This window comes from Triticum aestivum, chromosome 5B (assembly GCF_018294505.1).
Source record: "Triticum aestivum cultivar Chinese Spring chromosome 5B, IWGSC CS RefSeq v2.1, whole genome shotgun sequence".
Lineage (NCBI taxonomy): Eukaryota > Viridiplantae > Streptophyta > Magnoliopsida > Poales > Poaceae > Triticum > Triticum aestivum.
In genome coordinates, this window is record NC_057807.1 from 37265985 (window position 1) to 37289305 (window position 23321).

A 23321-nucleotide genomic window follows, 5' to 3' on the forward strand; every position below is an offset into this window, starting at 1 on the left:
GAGAACGACGCGCTGACAAAAGCCCTCGGGAATCCTGAACACGGAGGACGTGTACGAGGCATGGGGCACATTCCGTGGAAAATAGGGTTCCCCCAGAACGATGACCCGTACGGTTACAGAAGCCGGAAGAGAAAGATGGATCGAGAAGCAGATGTTGTGGCGCGGTTGGCATCGGAAATGGATGTGATGAAGAAAACCGTGAGTGTACTAGTAGCCGAACGAGATGCAGCTCGGGCGCAGCATGAAGATCATCCAGCGGATCTCAGAAGCCAGCAGCGGAGAAGCAGTGTGGCTTCCACGGAGGCCCCACCGGCTGGTGCAGATGCACCGACGATCGAAATTACTGCACCTGAGCCTCTGGTGGTCGAAATTACTGCACCGGAGCCTCTGGTGGTCGAAATTACTGCACCGGAGCCTCCTCGCTACCCCGTGGACAATATAAAGGAGATGAAAGAATGTCATCTGTATTATCCTATCGGGAACATGTCCGTGAAGGTAGCCATCGGCAGTGCTTTACCATGTTTACCTGGAGCACTCCACCACAACACCCCCATTCAAGATGGCTATGCTCGTGTCACGGTGGAGGACATAGTCCAAGGGTTTGAGGACCTGGAGATTGACATTGCTACACCTGAAGGGGAGAAAAGACTTGGAGATGTCAAGCGCCATTTCATTCTATGGCAAAAGAAGTTTATCAAATTTCCAGGCGAGGCGCCAAGGACAACAAGTCCACCCCCCTACGGTGGTGGCGGTTCACCTACACCTCCATCACGTCAGCTGACGCCCCCCAGTCCACAACGTCCGGCGGGTGATCAGACGCTGCCCCCCAGTCCTCGTCCGGCGGGTGATCAGACGCCGCCCCCAAATCCACCTCCGGCAAAGAAGCAGAAGCAGTCCTGGATTATTAACCCGGACCCTTATGTACCTAAGACCACAAAGGTACCGGAGCCATCATTGAAGCCTCTCCCCACAAGGCCTTGGGAACGTAGTGCCGAGGAAACTGCCGCGGCCGCGGCTGCTGATCATGAGAAATGGAAGGCGGACTGCAAGAAGAAAAGAGAGCCCGAGCCCAAGCCAGTATTTTCTGATGAGCAAAAGAAGTGGGCTAAGTAATTTTTGAGCACACCGTCCCAAGCCGCGAAGAATCTGCCTGACGACTATGCACGTGAACTTCGTAGGCAGGCACTCATGTTGAAGGAGAAGAAAGAGCGGGCGGAGAACCAGGAGAACAAAGCCTTGGAGGAGGCCAAGAAAACGGAATTAGAAAGTAAAAAAAGCGGGAAACGAGTTGCCCAGCTCGGGGAACAAAGTAAACAATCGATTGCCCCGCTTATAGTGAAAGCCGCTGGTCCGGATGACCCCGATATCATAGCAGCTGCGGCAGCACATGGATTGACTGTAACGAGTGCCAGAGAACAAGCAGCCAACTTAGGTATTACTCTTCGTGAACTGTTAGGCCTTGATGAGGCGCCAGTGAAGGAGGTAGTAATTACATATGTGAAGAATGGGCCTCTCGTCGAGCCTGCGCAGGAACAGGATCTACCTCCACAAATGAAAGGTCTGCTGAAATGGTACAAGGGTTACATAAAAAATAAAAACGCCAAAGAATATATTTATGCGGAAGTTAGATATGAGCATCACTTCAAACATTACTATATACAAATTCATCTGAGTGAATTCTTCCAGCTTTTCAATCTGCGCGAGCTCGACAAATCTATCATCAGTTGCTACGTTCTGTAAGTGATTTATTTCTACCCCATCTCGTTCATATTGCCTGCACTATATATATGTCCTAACTATATTGTTGTGTCCGCTATTATACATGCAGAATGAAGATTAAGGAATGCAGAGTAAGGAACATCCATAATGTTGGGTTCATTGACCCACACATCGTTAATGGATATGTGTTGGAGCATCATCCCGCCGACATGGAGGCAGACCTGTGGCAGTTTCTTACAAAGCAGGAACTCAAAAGTGATATTCTATTTCCTTACCATTTTGGGTGAGTGTTTCTGTCTTGAGCACATTCTCTTTTGTTTACTCCATGCATGGTATGTGGCCAGCTAATCGATGGGTTATGCATGACGTACTGTGCATGTATCGTGTCCGCAGGTTCCACTGGATTCTGCTAGTAATTAAAGTTGACACCTCAGAATGTCTCGTCCACGACTCTCTGAATAAGGATCCAAAGCTTTGGGTCGACATGAGAAGAATGCTGCAGAAGTAATTATTTTCATTCATTTGCGCTCTATATCGATCGGCCTATTTCGTTCATTTCCTAATATCAAGTAACTAATAACTCTCTTGTTCATTTAATTTTCTTTGCCTCGTAGGGTTTGGAGACGGTTCGTAGATACAAAGGTCGGTGAATTCAAAAAAGAGCTAGAATTCAAAAGGGCAAAGGCTAAGAATGGTGAGGATATTCAGCCAGCGGGGACCAATCTATGTGCATACTATGTCTGTGAGATGATCCGGAGATACACCTCTGAGCGGGTTCCGAGTGATACCAATGCTCAGAGGAATAACCTCCGGATGATGCTTAGTCCAGAAGCTCGCTTCCGACCACTTCAAGAGGAACTAGCTGGATGGTTCAGGAGGGAAGTCCTCCATCCTAAAGGAGAACACCATTACGAGGACATAGAACTTTATATGCATTAAATTATGTATGGAAACTTGTTCAAAATTGTATATGGTCATCCGATGATATTGAATATATATTGTATATTCCTCTTGAATTCTTTTTGGTTCTAATTTCAAATTTGTTTGAAATTGTACATTCATATGCATGTATGTAGTACCGTAGAATATGTGAAACTCCTTCAAAATTAAAATAAAGCACAAAAGAAATAAAACAATACATATTAAACAGAAAACAGGTTTAAGGGGGGGGGGCTAAAACCCTAAACCTGCGGCGGCCTTTAGTCGCGGTTGGCCAGAAGAACCGCGACTAAAGGTCCTCCGCCCCGACGGCCACCTGGCGCCCACGTGGACGGGCCTTTAGTCGCGGTTCTTAAGCAACCGCGACTAAAGGGTGGGGCCTTTAGTCGCGCCCGTTCGGTCGCGGTTGCGCAACCGCGACTAATGGCAGTTGCGAACCGCGACCAAAGGCCCTTTTTCCACCAGTGCCAGGCGGCCGCGGCCACGCCGGGGTTGCTGCTCCCGTACCGCCGCCGCCGGATCCGCCATGCCCTCGCCTACCTCGTGAGCGTGGTCGCCATCGTCGGTCGATGTATGTTGGCCAGCATCATCACCCTCACCGCCGACCCAGGGATAGGATACGTGAACTGGCTCGTCGTCAGGATCATCTGCGCCCCGTTCATCTGCTTTCTCATGGTTTTCGACCTCCTCTGCTTCCTGGCCCTCATCCTGGGATGGGAGGCACCCGATCAGTTCACCTCACCAGGTACTCATGAGCAGTTCTAGTTCTAGCTAAGGAAAAATGTACGCTATGACGATTCATCGAGTGCCGTATGCGAGGTAGCTGCCGATCGACTGCAGTGTTGATCGACACTAAAGGGAGAAATGTATTGTGCATGCATGCACACAAAATAACATTGTTGTTGTGTTTCGTTATGTCCTACAACTTCATGGGCCCCAAGAATTACATTTCGAAGTGAGCCGAACACCTCTCCTTTATGGCATATCTTCAATGTCGTGCACCAAAACACCACTAAACATCCGGACAGTGTGGCCCGGACACTTTATGACATCCAACATCATACATCAAGCATCCGTTGATCGGTCCACGCACTCAAAATCCGCCAAACCAGAAATAAAACAAGGGAAGGTTTTGGGGAGTCTAGACGCCCGCCACGTCAGATTTCGACACACACCTAGCCTACCTCCCCCCCCCCTTGGAGCCCTTTCCCCCGCTCCGCCCATCCCCTATTGTTGTGTATCCGCACCCACCAAGACCACCGCTGCCTTTACACGAATCTGGAGCTCTGCTCCTCCTCCCATGCGCCTTATAATTCGCTACCATTCCACCCCTGGATCTGTCGAAACCCTAGGTACAATGAGCCCAGTACCAATGCTATCCATGGTGGACACCACACCGGACAAGTATTCGGCCAAATGCTATTGAGATATTTTTTTGACCTTCTCATTGTTTGACATCAAGCAAGCACGAGGGCAGGGTACTCGGTGAGGAAGGACAATTGTTGTGTGACGCGTGGTTGGCTACGAATGCGGGGTTTGTAAGCATGAATCAATTCGTAAGTGTTGCTCTTGTTGCTCTATGTGTTGGTCAATTCTTTGGTTCCGCAATGTTGCAACTTGATGATCACATCAGTGCATAGCACGCACGCGCTACCGCAACGTACCAAAGGACGGAGGACAAGTCCTTCAGTTTAACGTATTGTTGGACGAAGCTCAAGAGGGAGCCCATCTAGGTGAACAACATGCATCGCTCAAGAAGTTCAAGCTCGAGAAGAGAAAACTGAAGATGAAAGCCGAAGAGTTTGGTTGAATTTGAGATCGAGAACTTATAAAAACTTCTTGAACATGCGGTGGTTTTGTTAATATTTAAATATATGGTTAAATCTCTATCGACCGATGATTCAAACTGAGCCTACATGGCAGACATTTCTTTTGCTTTTTAAAAGGGGACGTAGATTTGGTGCGTAGGGTTGGATGGCTGCCCCACTCATACGCGAGTATATCAATTTCATTTTTGCCAAGATTACCACGGATGAGTTTTTTTCCATGAAACTTCACTCATACGCGAGTATATCAATTGATTATGTATTTCTAGAGTTCTTTTTTCAGAATTAATTATTCATATGGGGTGCATGTGTAACCATTTTCACCAAATCCATGTCCTTGGGCGGAATAAACTTTGACAGCCAGTTCATGGTTGAACCGTGTGATCCGCAACTAGCCCGCATCCAGCACTCTAAATGTCCGCACACGCGTCCGTCCTCGTCCGTGGACAGTGATCGGTTACCCCTCAAATATTCACGTCCACAACCGTGTAGCTTATATTGAGTCCCCTTTCTACACCTAGGAGCAAATGCTCCTGGTGTGAATAGTAAAGTAAAAATCAATTCAAAATCTGAATTTTTTTGTGCCATACTTTCGCAAATGTTTGTTGTGCATGCAAAATTTCATCACGAAATCACATAGGTGGAAGTCGTGCTAAAAAACAAAATCAGAGCTCCAAAATGCTTTTGTAAGTAGCATTTTCAGAGTATTCATTTTGTTTTTTTACCACGCCTTCCACAAATGTGATTTTGTGATGAAACATTGCATGCACAACAAACATTTGTGAAAGTATGCAACAAAAAAATCAATTTTTTAAAATTGATTTTCTTATTATTTTACTGTTCACACCAGGAGCATTTGCGCGCACGTGCTGATCGATCATGGGTGCGCGCACATGAGGTGCTCTTGAGTTGATACATTCACGGTCGTAGCAACACACACGACACGAGCGTCGTTATCCATCGATGGTGCGGGCAATGCACAGAGCGACCACTCGCTCGGATCGAGCATCTGTTTACGTGTGCAAAGTGGCGAAAACACAATGGTGAATATGGTTCCACGCGCACCCACATAAATACTAAATTCAAAAAGATTACTAAGAAAATTTTAAGAATTCTAAAATTTTGGTGTATCAAACTTAGTTGACAATTCTACTCATGTATGAAGTTTCATGAAGTATTGACTCCCATGACATTCTACAGATCTGTCTTGTACCTGAACAATCTTCCAAATTTGTACATTAGGTCTGGGATGTGTTTAGGTTCGGTTTAGCTTCATAATAGGAAATTATATTTATCAATCATGCACAAATCGAATGTAAGTACCTACTATGATCATGCAAAAACCGAAAGAATGACCTAGCTCGTGTTTCTGATACTAATAATGGCTGCATGCCATATCTCCACTAATTTCTCGCATATTGGCAGTTGAAAAACAAGGTTGCTCATATTAGCAGTTGATAATTAAAAAAAAGTTTGAATTTCATTTCATTTGAAGGTGCGTGCTAATTTGCCAGGTTTTGTTAGACTGACAATCTTTTCAACCGGTATATTTTTCTTTTCTTTTTTCCCCTTTTTGTTTCATTTTGCCTTCTATTTTTTATGTATTATATATTTTCCCCTTTTATACTTTTAGATATATTTCCAATAGTGCATGAACATAATTTTGCATGTCCATGAACAATCTTTTAAAAAACTATGACCTTTTTTTGTGGGTGGAAGGGAGATTGTATTACCTAAGGTGGATCATCGTTCTTACAAATACATGAATATTTCTATAAACATGAACATATTTCAAATGCGTTATAACATTTTATTTCGCATGGATGAACATTTTTTTATATAGTACACATGACCATTTTTTCATTATACGTGAATATACTTTTCCCGTTGTTTGAAAATGTTTCTTACATTTGTTTAAATATAATAGGCATAATATATTTTCAAAATAAAAAATAACATGCTTAATGGGCCAGGCCGACCCAGCCATCTGAGTGCTGACTTAGGTGTTTCCTCAACTATTCCACGCTAATCATATGGATAAGACTTCTCTTATTGTCCGCCCCTTCCTCACGAAAAGTCTTTTTTAGGGCTCCTGAGGGAATAGTTGGGCAAAGACTTGAAGCGGCCGACCGTGCGGGGGCCTATCAAGGCCTTCTTTTAAGGAAACTAGTAATAATGTACGTGCAATGCACATTTATATTACGTAGGATATTAGTTGCACGTTATATTACATAAGATATATCTGTTGGACGTTAATATTTGGTAAGATATCAATTACTTTTTTCATGGGAATGGTAGGATATTAATTACATGACAAATTTCATGGAATAACATTGAGTCAAAACATGTTTATAACCAATGGCAGTGGTGGGTAATTAGACGTTAAATGTGTTTGGTGCTCAACATTGGAGCGATTTGAACCGCTAGATAAAATGATTTGACGGTCGAGATGGTTTGGATCTGCCCCTTTGGGCCTTTTTATATTGGTATAGGTAATGTATTTGGTCAAAATGTTCACAAAAAATTGCGCCAAAAAGTAATTTGGAAGGAAAAAATAAATTGTGAAAAATGAAAAATATACACCTATGCAAATAAAATGCTCACATATATGCAATAAATGCCCATCTCTTATTTTTTACATATAAAATAAATATATCCATCCATTAAAATGTTTACATATATTATTACCAGAGTTCATATATATGAAATGGTATGTTTACATCATATTTAAAATATAAATGCATAAAATTGATTTACATATTCAAAACACATGTAACTGAAAATATTAAAATTGTTCGTATACGTATGAATATGTGTTTCATGTATGAATATACTAGGGAAGATATATTCAAGTCTAAAGATTGGGGAATAAACCAAAAATAATAATGAAAGAAAAGAAGTGAAAATTGAAAAATGGATAGAAAATAAGTAAATCAAATAAGAAAAAAAGGGTTGAAAGCAGAAAGAAATCAAAAAATAAATAAAATCAAGCCCAAATGCGATCAACATGAGTGTTGTCACGACAAGTTTGTCCAATAAAGATATGCATCGGTTGAAAATAAGATACGGAAAAAGTGAAGTGTGACTTTGACTCTTATCTTGCATGCGATGACAGATGGTATGGATGAAATATTGCTAAATACCCTTGCATTCCCTTCATTCTATAATTTCCACGAAGCAAGAAGTATTCCCTATGTTCTGTTGCTGCTGATTATAGAATACCACTGGTCTTTGCTTGGGTTGAAGCTGCCCCAATAATTGTCTGTGTGTATGTAAAAAATCCCAAACCGCACTTTAATCTCATTTCGAATGTGCCTCATGAGTCTGCACATGAATAATATGTTCACCGCTGCCTACACCGGTAAGCTAAAATTTGGCCATCCTCTTTGTCGCAGCCGGACGACCGTTCACATCCGGTCTTTGTTGCATCTCCAGCGGTGTCCTGAAAAATATCTCTTTATAAAGGTGTTTGGCTGTAGAAGTTTTTCTATAAATATCTTCCTATGATTTACTCTAACATATGAGCCCCACATGTCAGAGAATGATTTCTCCTCTATTTCTCTCTCACGTCCATGTAAGACATCGATGGAGCTTGATCCGACGACTGGTGGCATGGCGGAGTGTGGGGGTGGAGGATGGCAGAGTGAATGGTGATGAGTCGCGGCGGCGGATGGTGTCAAGTCGTGCGGTCAGCAACGGCGGCGGTGCAGTCTGACGTCAGCGGCGTGACGACGAGGTGGTCCGGCAGCGGCGATGCGATTGTCCAGCGGTCATTGTTAACGGCGTGCTGATGTGGCATGGGTTGAAAAATTATTGAAAGAGTTGCAACTCTCCCTCTATTTGAGGAGAGATGAGGTGTCTTTTTGGGAGAGATCCATTTTTTCTGTTTTTGGGAATAGGAAGATTGCTGAAGCAAGTTCTGTACATGCATTTTTTTTAAACATAGACTGGTGAAGATGAGATGCTCTTAGACCTCTCTTAATTGTTCCAAACAGCCGGCTTCAGGAAGGGAACGCCATGACACTGCACATAGTACTAGCTAGGTTTGTTGAAGTAGCTCTCCATACTAACATATGACAGTAACTGGTATGTTTGCATTGTGTTTATCGAAAAGAAAAGAAAAACTACCATTAATTCTAACTAACTACCAGGCAAGTAGTTTAGCACTACACGACGAAGACCAAAAATAAGCTGATGAATGTGTTTGATCCGGTAAAAAAACCTAGCCGGTGATCTTTTACCCTCTAACGGCATCCGACGTAATAAATTAAATTATTCTGTCAAAATGTTGTACTATTGGTGTATTACTCGTGGCATTATTGTTATTTATTTTGACGTGAGCTAGCTGGCATTATGAGTATAGGTTGTGATAGTACCAGATCAAAATGGTGAACGAAGCACTAGCCCGTGAGATGAGTTGGTATGAATATTGCACTACTGTTGGACAAAAATGGCCTGGCCTGGCCTGTGGGATAGCTGGCCTGGCTTTTTACGCGCAAGCATCAGTCTTTCTGTGAAGTACAATTTCCCCTAGTTGATGCAAACACCAGGTCACCACGTACGGTCGAGCTCTTGTCAAGCTTGGTGTGCTACTCGCAATTACTCTACCGAGCAACGCAGCAGCACCCACGACGCGTCGAGCAGGCACAGTAATTATTTCCCGTTTCACGTCTAGATAGACGACGAGGGTCCGGTGCGGCAGCAAACAACCACCACCACGGCACAGGGATACCACCTTTGGCAATGCATGCGATGGTACCGATGCATGCTTGATTTCTTTGCAGATTTACACAGTTATTTCGATGAAGGTAGGTGAGAAATGGGTACAGGCTAAAACCAACATCTGAATGAATTTACATACATTGGCCAAAACCAACAGCTCAGGCGCGAAGGTGGCCATGAGTGGAATTAGCAGAGGAGCAGGAATCACCGTGCCTGCTCGACACGTCGTGAGTGGGCCCACGCGGCGTCCTCATCACAGGCTCTCTCTGTATATGAACACCAGATCAGAAAAGCTCACCCATGACAGCAGGCTCATCGCAGGAACCCCATCTCGTCGGTGAGTCCCCATTCTTCTTCTTCTCTTCCTTGTTCGGTTAATCCATTTGGAGGGATTTTGGCCTGCAGGGGGTTGGATTTAATCCCTTCAAATCCATAGCGGCAGGCTCACCACACCCACGGTTGGAAGAAGAAGCTCACCCATAGCAGCAGGCTGATCGAAGGAACCCATACATCGACCAACGACGGTGAGTGAGTCCCCTCTCTGTCCACAGCGACGGTGCGAGATAGAAAATTGAAGCGTGAGTCATTGTCGTCAAGGCAGCTGCAGTGGATCCATGGACCGCGAGAGGGCGATGGCTGCTGTCGTCTACTTCGTGTGCGCCTTCCCGGTCTGCGTCTTCCCCGCCTTCTACGCCATGGGCTCCTCCATCTGCTACGCGCTCTGCGGCAAGGTAATGCTCCTAACCACGAGGTCCACGACCACTGCTTAGATGCTGTGCTCTGCTGGACATTCCGACCGACCGATTGCGCCTTCGATCGTGCAGCTGCGGCGGTGCGTGGCGGAGGATGACACCGCCGTCTGGTTCTGGCCGACGGTGTGCTGCGCCGCACTCCAGGCGACCTTTGGGGCGCTGGCGCTGCTGCTCCCGTCCCGCAGCTGGCGGGTCAGCCGTGCCAGCGCCTACCTCACCGTCGCTGTCATCCTCGTGGGCCGCTGTATGTATGCCAGCGTCATGCCTCAAGGAGTGCCCCATGACCTCAAGATCCTCATAGCCTCGGGCACCTTCGGCCTCACGGTGGCCGACCTCCATAGCTTCTTCTTCCCGGCCCGGGGAGGTCAGGAGTAGCTCCTCATCGGTGAGCTCAAGCTCCATGTTCAAGGATCAACTCATGAGGTACTGAGGTGACAACTGATGACAAGTTCAGAGGAATGCATGCTGATATATTGTACCACATGCAGCTTTTAACTGGATAGATCTCCTAGCACTTCATCCGTCTAGTGTTGGACCTTTGAGTTTGATATATATATGGACCTTTTCCTCTCTGTATGATCATCGGCCATATGATTATATAGAAGCTGCTTGGTTATATATAATTTACGTTGGTCAAGGTGAAATTATTACTGCAGTTTATATATATGTATGCATGCACTCATGTCGTTTCTGCCGTTGAGCATTGTTTTATATTCATTCCAACAACTGCTGGTGTATCAATTTGGCTTGGAATAACCAGTCCGTCAGGCATGAGTTGAGGCCCTCCTTAGTTTCGATGTCTTTTTCGTTAGATTTGGAAGCCAAAATCGTCATCTGCTTATCACTACAAAAAATATGTCAACTTATGACCACCACTATTGGTCACTGAAAGGTCACAAATTTTCATTTATGACCTTTTTGTGACCAAAAACAGAAGGTCAAAAACTGGCCATCGTAAACTGACTATAGCGACCTTTCTTCTGGAATGGTCAAAGACGTTTACGACCAAAATATTCCTACTGTGACGTTTTGATCACTAGCAACCTCCCCCAGGCCACGTAGGCATCCAGCGTGGCAAGCTGATGTGGCACAAGATTCAGCCCGGTCCAATTTGATTTTCTACATGGGCCGAGCCCAACAATTCAGCCTATTTGTGTTTTTTTTTCATCAATTTTTGGTCAGGATCATGGGCCAAGCCCAATATGGCAGCCTTTTTTATTGTTGGGCCGCGGCCATTTTGGCTAAACAATTTCATTTCTTTTTTATTAAATGGGTCCACTAGTCAGATGGGTCCCAGTTGTCAGGTTCTGGTAACAGGTTTCAATTTGTCAGGTAAGTGGGTCCCATCTATCAGACTCATATTCTTCATATTTCAAGCAGTATTCAGATTCGCAGAGACAAAAAACACACATAATACTTAAACAAGAGCAACCAGATCACATAATACAATACTTTGCAAGCTCTATCCGTGCCAGTACAAAGGGCCATGTATAATACAATACTTTACAAGCTCTACAAGTGTAATATAGTACTACTTCACAAGCTCCTGGACTCGCTGGACTCTCTCATATTTCTATGCAACTTCAACAGGACAAAAACTTCGGTAATCAGGGCTGGAACCATAGTCAGATGAACAACACGCCGGACTCGCTCGACGGCGATAGTCAGGGCTGAGACCAAACAAAACAGCAACATGGCTTCCTCTGTCATCCTATTACATGAATCAGAAAAGAATGAGAAAAACTGGGGCAAATATATTATGAACAGACCATTCAAGAACAGACCATTCAACATTCAGCTAGTACCATGCTTTTTGTTGTCGAGTTAGTTAAAATGAGATAGTAGTTCATATAAGAAACAGAGAAACAATATGAATATGCATGGCACATATGCAGGTTGTGCAAAAAAACTGCACTACAACACATTGCGCCTAAAACAAAATACCATTCTACTATCACGACCATACATTCAACTGGCAAGATCTAACAATACTCGTCAACACATGCATACTAAACTTCACAAAGGCAGGAGAGAATAAAGGGAACCAAGGAAGATACCTGTGGATGATAGTGTCGACGATGATCTGAATTGAGTTAGCATTTATGAGGAAGTGGATGGTGTCCATGGTGTGCTTTAGATGCACACAGCCATGAGCTTCTTGCCGCTGTTGCATCCGTTCGCTCGATGATGGGTACCAATGCATCCAAGTAGAACAAAACCACCAACATTAACCCACAGCTTCAAGTACAAGCAAGTATATATCAAGTGACAGTGAAAACAAGTTGAGAAAAACACTGTAAATATCTATTTCATGTCATGCAGAATTCAAACCGAATAAACCTATGCATACGAAGGTGAAATATTACAAAGAAAGCACTCATCAGGTAGCATGCATACAAAGTCTCTGTGTTGGCAGTAGTAAATACTCTCTGTGTTAGCAGTAGTAAAACTCATGCAGTACCAAGTTAACAACTTTGAGTCAGAAAAGCTAGAAATGTCTCTTAAGAGAGACCAGAAGTTAGAATTAAGGCACATATCATATTCTGAACAGCATCAGCACCATGGTAGTAACAATTATCATTAGTAGGACATCAATGGGGCACAACTTAGTTAACTGCAGACGGATGGACACACAATTACCTTCTCGAGGCAGGGGCGAGCGTCCTTGAAGATGAGGAAGATGAGCGTGAGGGCGGCGCTAATGGCACTCCAAGACATGTTGAGGCCGAGCAGCAGCGGCACAAGCATGCCCAAGGTGATGGTGTACATGCCGAAGGTGATTTTCTCCCCAGATTCAATGCATGGAACAACTCCCTTCCGTTCCCAACAGCAGCAAGGTACTGGTGCTACTGCCGTGCAAAGAAAAATCTTGTAAGCATGATAGAAGGTTGGGATGGCAGGAAGTGAAAATCCTGTCTAACAACATGAGCAGAGCACTAGTTATAAGCATGATAGAAGGCTGGGTGAAGAATATACAAAACTGAACCAATCAATTCAATTCAAAGGGTGTATCTTGTGTAAATGATGCTAGCAATCTCAGTTTCATGCATATATATTATATATAGTAGAAATTTTATTAGATGATCCTAACTCCATATTTAACAGATATTCATTCCTCAAAATACTCAACAGAGAGTATTCCCTGCCACAAGCAGCAAGATGAGCGGGGTTTGGGCGAGATCCAGCGAGGTGCAGGGCTGCTCGTTGGGTAACTAGTACCTGGATGTATGGAGTGAGGAGGGAGAGCTGCAGCATACTAATGTTGGGCGTGAAGAGTGGAAACTACCATATATTGCCCAAGAATTGAACCCAGCTTTGACATGCATGCTGCAATTCAACTCCATTGGTTGTCACATAGATAAGATGAAAATCAACATTTTTTTGTTTGCCACTTATGGATGAAGCTACTAATCAGGATTAAATGCAGACAGTAGTAGTAGTTGTGGCATAGCAGTATATATATTAATTTGACTAAATTGAACCAACACCACAAGTCTGCATACAATGAAGTTACTAGGTAGGGATCATATAACATGAGGCAGATGGATGATTAGCAAACATGCTGGGCGTCCAAGAAATGAACAGCATATAAAATACTCCTACTACTGTAGTAGTTAAGATGATGAGACAAAGGACAACAGAAGTTAAGATGATGAGACAAAGGACAGCAGCATGCAGAGTTCCTGATGCACCGGAGTGGGCCAACTCGGCTGCACCACACTGAGGCACTGTTGTTCCATCGAGCTCGACCATGTGCAGGCTTCATCATCGCCGTGGAGGTCCCGGTGGTCGTCCTGGTCCATGGAGTGTGAATCTTATTATTTCATTTCAGAGAACGTTAAACACAAATGGCATGTATATGGATCACTGTGGACAAGCAAACTTCGCTACTAAATATGAACAAGGTCTACTATAGCATAGCAGGTAAGGAGTTAGATTAACTCAAGTATTGGTGACTAATAGGCCTATTATTTCATTTTAGGGAAAGCCTGAAACACAAATGGCATGCATATAGATACCAAGGACAAGCAAACTTAGCTAATAAATATGAACAAGGTCTACTATAGCATAGCAGGCAAGTATTGGTGACAAATAGACCTATATTAAGAGTAAACAGAAATAGCTCGGAAAACAACTCTATATTAAGAGTATCATGTGTGAATGTGATACAGTAAAAAATTGCATGCTATGTACATCAAGTTAAAAGGCACAAGTTATACAATAGCCTAAAGCAGAGCAAATGTACAGCAAGTTGATAAAAGAATGCCCAGTCATGGCATTTGATTTCACAAGAGAAGAATGTGTAAGGTGCAATGTTGTGTACACTTTGTAATTCTATAATAATTTGTAGTGCACTGTGGCTAGAAGCCAGAGTACACTTGAAGCTACGAACTATGCAACAAGCCTGAAACTCCAACAACAAGAAGCAGAGTTGAGTTCCTAGCCAGCATTTGCCTCTCAAAATTTTATATAAAGTGAAAATTCCCAGCAGGGTAGATAGTGATCAACTTGCTGTACAACAAGTGCAGAGCAGCTACACAAGAAAAATACAAGCCCACTGATACTAGTTGTGCACTTGTTTCTTTCGTTCACCACTGATCTGGTCTATAGTGAAAGCGAAAGCACGACCAAATAAAGTTTAAAAATGTTATTAGTTGTAAGAGAATAGAGTATACATATTATATCTGTCAAAAGAAGGACCAATATCAATCAGACCCTTTAATTTTGAAAAACATGGTTTCATTTGATGGTTGTTGGAGTAGCTGCTTTGGTTTGCACTATAAGGAACCTGTAATATCAATTTCTAACTTTCTAAAAGTGAATTTGATCCTCAGGTGGTGTTGGGTGTACTAGACAAAAGGGCATATTCAGTCCTTCTGTAAATGTAACATCCAACCAAAACACTTATTTGCATCTATGAGCACAAAATAAAATGAAGGTATGTATAAAACTAAGACTGCACTTGGCAGGCAAGATCAACACTGACCAAAATACAGTACCCAACTAGCCTAGCTAATGCAGTGTTAAGTTGCTGCCAATGTTCCAAAATCTCACTGGCATCCATGCGTGATTTGGTCAGTATGAAGAAGAAGTGGGCTAATGAATAGAGAGAGAAGCAGAGTTAGTTACCTTCATGTCATCCTCGATCTTGGCGACCTGGGTACTTTCCCTCGTCCCACACGAACCTGCATCCATCCATCCATCCATCCTCAGCAGATAAGCGAAAGGGATCGCGCCTGATGGTAGCGGTGGTGGTCGGTCGTGTTACCTGCGCCTGCTTCGCCCTCACGTACGGGGAATCCGCCGCTGCTCACCCGCGCGGTGACGCGATAGGAGCAGCAGCTGGCGCTCAGGCGCGGGGTGAAGTGGCTCCTGGGAACGGCGAAGCCGTCGGGGGTGCCGGGGCTCCACCTCTCCGCCGCGGCTGATGGCAGCGCCCTCCCCCTCCCGCTGGTGGCGGCGCCCTCCCCCTCCCGCTGGTGGCGGTGACACCCTCGAGGTGGCTGCTCAAAAGGATCTACGGAGAGGGAGGGGAAAGGATGCCGATGGTGGAGTGGAGGCCGGGGTGGTCGCTCGTGGCTGCAGGAAGATGTTCCCGTCGGATCTGACCAGAAGATAAGAAGGAGGCCGGTGAGGTTGGGCGGCTCGCTTGATCTGCTGAGGGGGCGACTAGGTGGTGGAAGGGAGGGGCGGCGGCGGAGGAATCTAGATCGGGAAGGGGGCGGCGGCGAGGAGATGGGGACGAGGGAGGAAGGGGGCGACAGGGGGAGGGGTCGATCTTAGCTAGGGTTTGGGCTGCGGGTGGTGGGTATCTCTTTTTCTTTTCTTTTTTTCTTTTCTGTAGATAGATGGATGGATGGATGTGGGATGGAGAGATGGATGGATGGATGGATGGATGCCATGTCATCGATCCGTGGACAGAGTTATGATTGGTTCAGAAAATCAGTGATGTAGAATAGTTTTTAAGTACTAAAAATAGAGAGATTTTATGAAGTAGCTATCAAAAATATTTTGCAAAAGGGCACCACACAAATTTTCACTAGAGTTAGACCACATTTTATGGATTAGGACCAATTTGTATGCATTTTTCATATTTCTAGCTATTTTTAATCATTTTTGAGTGCTCAAAATGGGTTTTTTTTGTGAAGGAACTACCAAATAATTGTTGCAAAATTGGACCAAATTATTTTTATAAAATATTAGGCCATATTTAATGCACAATTGACCAAATGGTTGGGTGTCAAAAGCTTTTATCCACCTCTCGTGAAAAAGACAAATTTCGTCGATTTAGTAGGAAGCGGGTCAAATTTGAACTGCAGCTACCTCGTAGTTTCCTCTTTATTAAAAAAAAATCATTTCTCGGTACATAAGTATCTATTTAATCAGAGAAACACCAAAAAAATCCAAGATTCAACCACTAGCTAGGAACGGTCATTCCCGCCGTTTTGACCGCATTTTGAAACGGGCATAAAAAATTCAAAAAAAATCAAAAAATTGGGAAACCTTCACATTGTGTCATTATATGTGGCCAAGTTCCTAAGAAAAATAATAAACTTGTAATACGGCAATTATTTTAAAAAAGTGTTCTCAGAAACGAACTATCACGTGTGGAGATCAATGGCTTTCAAGCCGAATGATCAATCTTATGGCCACATTCATGGCATAGTTTGTTCAAATGATCCCATATTGTGCACAAGGGTGCATATTGAAATGGCAAACAATGTTGCCTAAGGGAGTTTTCATTTTCTTTGGACGAAAAAACCATTTTCCATTTTTCGAGTGCCCAACAGGAGGTTTTTTTGTGAAGGACCTCCCAAATAATTGTTGCCAAATTGGACCAAAACATTTTTCTAAAGTACTAGGCCATATTTAATGCACAATTGACAAAATGGTTGGGTGAAAAAAGTTTTGATCCACCTCTGATGAAAAAGACAAATTATCGTCGATTCAGCTGGAAATGGGTCAAATTTGAACTGCAGCTGCCTCATAGTTTGCTCTTTATTTTTTCCAAAAATCATTTCTAGGTACATAAGTATCTATTTAATCATAGAAACACCAAAAAAATTCCAAGATTCAACCACTAGCTAGGAACGGTCAAGCCCGCCGTTTTGACCGCATTTTCAAACGGGCATAAACAATAAAAAAATCAAAAAACTGGAAAAACTTCGCATTGTGTCATTATATGTGACCAAGTTTCCAGGAAAAATAATAAACTTGTAATACGGTAATTATTTAAAAAAAGTGTTCTCAAAAATGAGCTATCAAGTGTGAAGATTCATGGCTTTCAAGCCAAATGATCAATCTTATGGCCACATTCATGGCATAGTTTGTTCAAATGATCTCATATTGTGCACAAGGGTGCATATTGGAATAGCAAACAATGTTGCCTCAGGAAGTTTTCATTTTCGTTGGACGAAAAAACCATTTTCCATTTTTCGAGTGCCCGAAAGGAGGTTTTTTTGTGAAGGAACTACCAAATAATTGTTGCAAAATTGGACCAAATCATTTTTATAAAATACTAGGCCATATTCAATGCACAATTGACAAAATGGTTGGGTGTAAAATTTTTTGATCCACCTCTCGTGAAAAAGACAAATTTCCGCCGATTCAGCTGGAAGCGGGTCAAATTTGAACTGCAGCTGCCTCATAGTTTGCTATTTATTTTTTCCAAAAATCATTTCTAGGTACATAAGTATCTATTTAATCAGAGAAACACCAAAAAAATTCCAAGATTCAACCACTAGCTAGGAACGGTCATTCCCGCCGTTTTGTCCGCATTTTGGAACGGGCATAAAAAATTCAAAAAAAATCAAAAAAATTGGGAAACCTTCGCATTGTGTCATCATATGTGGCCAAGTTCCCAGGAAAAATAACAAACTTGTAATACAGCAATTATTTTAAAAAAGTGTTCTCAGAAACGAGCTATCATGTGTGGAGATCAATGGCTTTCAAGCCAAATGATCAATCTTATGGCCACATTCATGGCATAGTTTGTTCAAATGATATCACATTGTGCACAAGGGTGCATCTTGGAATTCCAAACAATTTTGCCAAAGGGAGTTTTCATTTGCTTTGCACGGAAAATTCATTTTCCATTTTTCGAGTGCCCGAAATGAGGTTTTTTTGTGAAGGACCTACCAAATAATTGTTGCAAAATTGTACCAAATCATTTTTATAAAATATTAGGACATATTTTAATGCACAATTGACAAAATGGTTGGGTGTCAAAAGTTTTGATCCACCTCTGGTGAAAAAGACAAATTCCCGCCGATTCAGTTGGAAGCGGGTCAAATTTGAACTGCAGCTGCCTCATAGTTTGCTATTTATTTTTTCCAAAAATCATTTCTAGTTATATAAGTACCTATTTAATCATAAATACATTGTTTGGTGGTGATACGTCGAGGTTTGGGCGGTGGCCGAGGCCCCAACTCTAGAGCGCGTAAACTCGCATGCCCGCCGCGTGGTCACCGCGTGACCGTGGCGTTGCCTTGTGTTCTGGGCAGCCTAGGCATGTCTAGTGGGTTGAGCACTCCCCAGGTAGGTGCTAGGAACAAAATTACAACATAAGATTCTCACGAGGAGACCGATCGATGCTCAAACATGAATTAGCGGCCAAGTGTTTGATTAGCGGTACGGGAAATGTACATGGCTAATGGGCGTGAGTTTTGGCTGAGGATGATCAGTTACTAAGAAGACCGTCTTCACAAATTTCTAGTTCAAAAGGAGGAGCCTAGGTGGTACTTGCTTTGCAAACCACCACACTGGACATAAATACGAATGTTGAAGCTCGGCTCAAAATAATGAATGGATTGAGCTGGCATTTGGTGGAGGATCGTTATTTGGTCATAGGAAAGCACTGTAGAAAATGGATACTATTTGGACATGCCAAAGTGGTACTTCCTTCACAAACTGTTACTCTGAACAGAATAGGAAAATGAATATTTTTGAATTATTTTTGAACTAGGCAAGGAAGATTTTTACATATTTGATGAAGATATGACCCAAAGAATTTATGAGATTATTTTGGGAATTTTGGGAATGATAGAAATATAGGTTGCTTCACAACCTAGGGCAAAAACTGCCACATGGACATGACACATAGGCAAAACTGATGAGATGGCGCCTAGTCATCACAACCCACCACAATCTACAAGGTTATGACCATCTATATTGGTCATTAACAACTAGAAATAAGGCAACGGACTAGCACTGTTTGCTTTGTGACCATTTCGTGTAAGGAAATTACGACCTTTCTGACCAAAATGGTCGCAATGGTTTAGGGTTTGAAGCCCCCTGAACAGCTTTTGACCAATTGGTCTAAAATGGTCATAAATTTATGACCAATTCTTCAAGGGTCACTGACAGAAGGTCATAAGTTGACATATTTCTTGTAGTGTATGTTCAATGAACCCACAGGCTGGGAACTTGTATGAGCGCTCGACCTCTCCAATGATCAATGCACCACTACATGGTTTGATGATCATTTTCTCATGTCTGTGCGCCCATTTTGGTCATCAATTGTGCTCATCCCCCTCGGTCGGAGAATTTATTGCCAAATAGATGGTTGCAACACAATCGGCTAAATCTTGCTACTTAATGGGTGGATCCATCGAGATCCGCCGTCGGCCTTGCAGTAGATGTAACACCACTCCTCCTCTTGTCCCCTCCAGCCAACACTTGCTCCAAAACGATGCCCCCAAGAGGGAGAACAAAACCGAAGGCGCCGCATCGTCTGATCTGATAAACCCAGATCTAGGGTTTCCCCTGGAACATCCCGATCAAGTTGATGTGACTTGCAACGACGATGCCTTGAGAAGGAAACGATGTCAGAGACGCCGCCATCGTTTGCCAAGCCCGCAGTCAGGCGCGATTTTCACTGAAAGCTACGTTGTCCCGATCACATGGCTGGCTGGAACCGCGGGGAGCCTCGCCATGAAGGCGTATGCCGACGACGGTACTCCGGCGGAGATCCTTCATCCCCTCACCGGAGCCCTCATTGCGCCGCCAACCATCCATGTGAAGAATCGACAACGGATCTGGTTGAGATCCAGATCCACGGCCGCCGCCATGTGCACCATCGCCGGGAATCCGCAGGTTCACGACAGCCATGGGGCCTAGCACCGCCGCCGCATGACCAGGGGCGCCGCCCTGGCTGCTGCACACGTGCTCCTTGTTGGACTCGCCCCAGCCGATCCATGAGGGGGACGTCGTCGCATCCAATACCCCGGCCCCTTCGGAGCCAAACCCATTTCACTGTTTTAAAAGAATATTCCAAACATATATACATCAATTTTGAAGTCAAGGTCTAGTTACAAATGCATTTCATCACAGTTACGTAATATATATTCTATCTTTGCCAAGAATGGGAGGAGGCGGGTCTTGCACGGTTTTTGGTTTAAAAAAGAAACAATAATAATTTGGTCCCCATGGTGGCACTGCCTCGTCCATCCATCTACGATCCATTGCTCCATCCATTCCTCTACCATTCATTGCCCCTATGCTATCCAACGGCTAGTCACGAATATTAATTAGCGATGTACTTCACACGGAATTTGGAGCACTTGCACACACGTTGAGTTGGAATGTTCACACACACGTTGGTTATTGACATGGAGAGTTCACACCCGTTGAGTTGGAGCAATCACACACAATTTTTCTGGAAGGGAATATGCATTTTGCAAGAAATTTTTCTATGCGAAATTTTGCAAGGAAATCATCATTTTGCAAGGTTTTTTCAAGGAGAAAACAATTATTTGTGCTAATTTTTTTAATTTGATGCCTCCCTAGGCCGTTTGGTTAGGCATATCAAGGACGAGGACATTTGGTTCCTGGGTGTATACACACCCTGTATGCAAAGAAAATTTAATAACTACAAAAAAAGTCAGAAGTGTTTCTGAAATAAAGTTGACGTTTTATTGTACACGTAAAAAAATCATGACGGAAAAACCCCGTTTGATGATGTCATGTACCTAGGGTAGGGTCACGGATCTATCCAGGATACCATGCCCAAAGACATCCTTAGACGAAGCTACCTTCCAGTCGACCAAGAGAGGTTCCACTCGACCGACTAGAAGACACTCGACCATGAAGACTCACTCGACCATCAGAAGTTCAGGATCTACTCTGCATCCAAATGGTCTATAATTAAGTAGTCTTAATGGTCATGATGGCACTTTATGTAGGGCGTTACCAGTAACGCCAGATCTTAATGTACTTTAACCCTCTGCTAACGTGGGCTGGTTGGGGTCTTGGCGTCCTCTATATAAGCCACCCCCCTCCACTGGTAGAAGGGTTCGCACCCCTGTAACTCATATACACAGAGATCAGTCGACCGCCTCCGGGCTCCGAGACGTAGGGCTGTTCCTTCCTCCGAGAAGGGCCTGAACTCGCTAAACACCCGTGTGTACAACTACTCCATAGCTAAGACCTTGCCTTTCCATACTTACCCCCCATTCTACTGTCAGACTTAGAACCACGACAGTTGGCGCCCACCATGGGGCAGGTGTCTTAGCGACTTTTTTGGAGAAGTTGCAATTTGTCCGATCGCCTTCATCATGGTTTCCGGCAGAGCACTGGTCGAGGGCCACGAGATCCGTCTCGGTGCGCTCACTTTCATCGCCGATGACTCCGCTTGGCTCCAGGAGGCACCACTCGACATCGACGCGCTCCCCGTCCGTAGGATGACGCACTTTCGGGCGTGTGTCCGCGGCGTCTTGCTGCGGCAGCCGTCGACTCCATACCGATCGACTCCTGCGCCGTCCTCCCTCCCTGTCTCCCACCAGCGCAAGCGCTCTGGTCGGTCGAGGCTCCAGCGATGGGTGAGGCACGCAGTGGCTCGCCAATCAGCCACCACCCAAGTCACATCGATTGAGCCCGACGAATCTCTCTACGGCATGTTCGACCTGTCGACTGGCTCCATAGGGACTGCATCCGAGTGCGGTAGCAGTGACCCAGCGGCGGAGGTCCTGATGGTCAATGGGCCCCGTAGTCCTCCCGGTTTCCCCCGCGGTGATGGGATGGACGACGAGGACGACCCCTCTCAAGCCCATGAAGAGTACCAACCCGAGCCGCTCACTTCCTAGCAGAGAGAAGAACTTCGCCGCCGAAACATGGATGCCCTGCATACTCCCATAGCAGGAGAAACACCTGAGGCTCGCGCCCTGGAAGAGGCGCGTTTAGCCAACCTGGCTGAACGCACTCGACTGGAGAACCTTCAGCGAGCACTCGACGAGCGTGCACATCAACGAGCGACTAACTCCAATCGACGTCAGCTCTTTCCGCAAACAACTCAGGTATATCGAACCCCAATTCAGAATTTGGCAGCTGCAGGCCGCATAGCGGAGTCAATTCAGCCCTCTCAGTCAGAGGCTGGAAGAGGCTTGATGCAGATCAGAGATTTGCTCTGGGCGACAGGAGATCAGAATTCAGCTGTGCCACAGTCACGTAACAGAATTCACAGTCAATCTGTCGCTGCGAATACTGTTCAGTCGGCTCACAGTCCAAGGTCGCCTCCGAGGCGCATGGGACGTGAAGGCCGGCGGAACCACTATGATGACCGATTTGATCGTGATGACAGGCATCGAGGGCCCACTCCTCCTCCGAGAAGTGGGTCTAACGCCCATCGGCAGCAAGATGACAGACGCCGGCTCAGTGTTGGGCGTAGAGCTCCAGTCGACCCCAGAGAGCCAAGCTTTGACGCGAGATCCATCATCGTGCAAGGTTTGGTTGACAGAAACAGAGCTCATAGAGGTGGTCATGACAGAGATGTGCCCACAAGCAGCCGAGTCCATGTTTCAGGTCCAAAATGTTTTAGCAGAGCGATCAGAGCCGCAGTGATACCCCCCAACTTCAGGTTGGCGACTGGGGTGAGTAAGTTCACCGGAGAGTCAAAGCCTGAAACTTGGCTCGAAGACTACCGAGTGGCTGTTCAGATTGGTGGCGGTAATGATGAGGTGGCCATGAAACATTTGCCACTTATGCTAGAGGGTTCAGCCAGGGCATGGTTGAATCAGTTAGCTCCTAGCAGCATTTACACCTGGGAAGATCTTTCTCGAGTGTTCGTCAGGACGTTTGAGGGAACTTGCAAGCGACCTGCTGGATTGACTGAGCTACAAGTTTGTGTACAAAAGTCGAGTGAAACACTGAGGGATTACATCCAGAGGTGGATCACTTTGCATCACACAGTAGAGAATGTGTCGGACCATCAAGCGGTTTGCGCCTTCAAAGATGGCGTCAAGAACAGAGAGTTGAGCCTGAAGTTTGGTCGAACTGGGGACATGACCTTGAGTCGGATGATGGAAATAGCCACCAAGTACGCCAACGGCGAAGAAGAGGACCGACTCCGGAGCGGCAAGTACAAGCC

At 44.7% G+C, this 23321-nt stretch overlaps 1 protein-coding gene across 4 annotated transcripts; it reads left to right on the forward strand.

Annotated features, from left to right (window-relative positions):
• Positions 1–9520: 9520 nt before the first annotated feature.
• On the forward strand, positions 9521–10616 carry LOC123115548 (uncharacterized). Of its 4 annotated transcripts, none has more exons than XM_044536680.1 (4): positions 9521–9543; positions 9612–9730; positions 9804–9937; positions 10031–10616. In XM_044536680.1, the coding sequence occupies exons 3-4, from the start codon at positions 9821–9823 to the stop codon at positions 10331–10333; spliced, it is 420 nt and encodes a 139-aa protein (XP_044392615.1). In that variant the 5' UTR covers positions 9521–9543; positions 9612–9730; positions 9804–9820; the 3' UTR covers positions 10334–10616. The 4 variants fall into 4 exon arrangements, with proteins under 4 accessions (XP_044392615.1, XP_044392614.1, XP_044392616.1 ...); XM_044536682.1 differs by having other exon boundaries at positions 9526–9543; positions 9808–9937; XM_044536679.1 differs by having other exon boundaries at positions 9522–9730.
• Positions 10617–23321: the final 12705 nt, after the last annotated feature.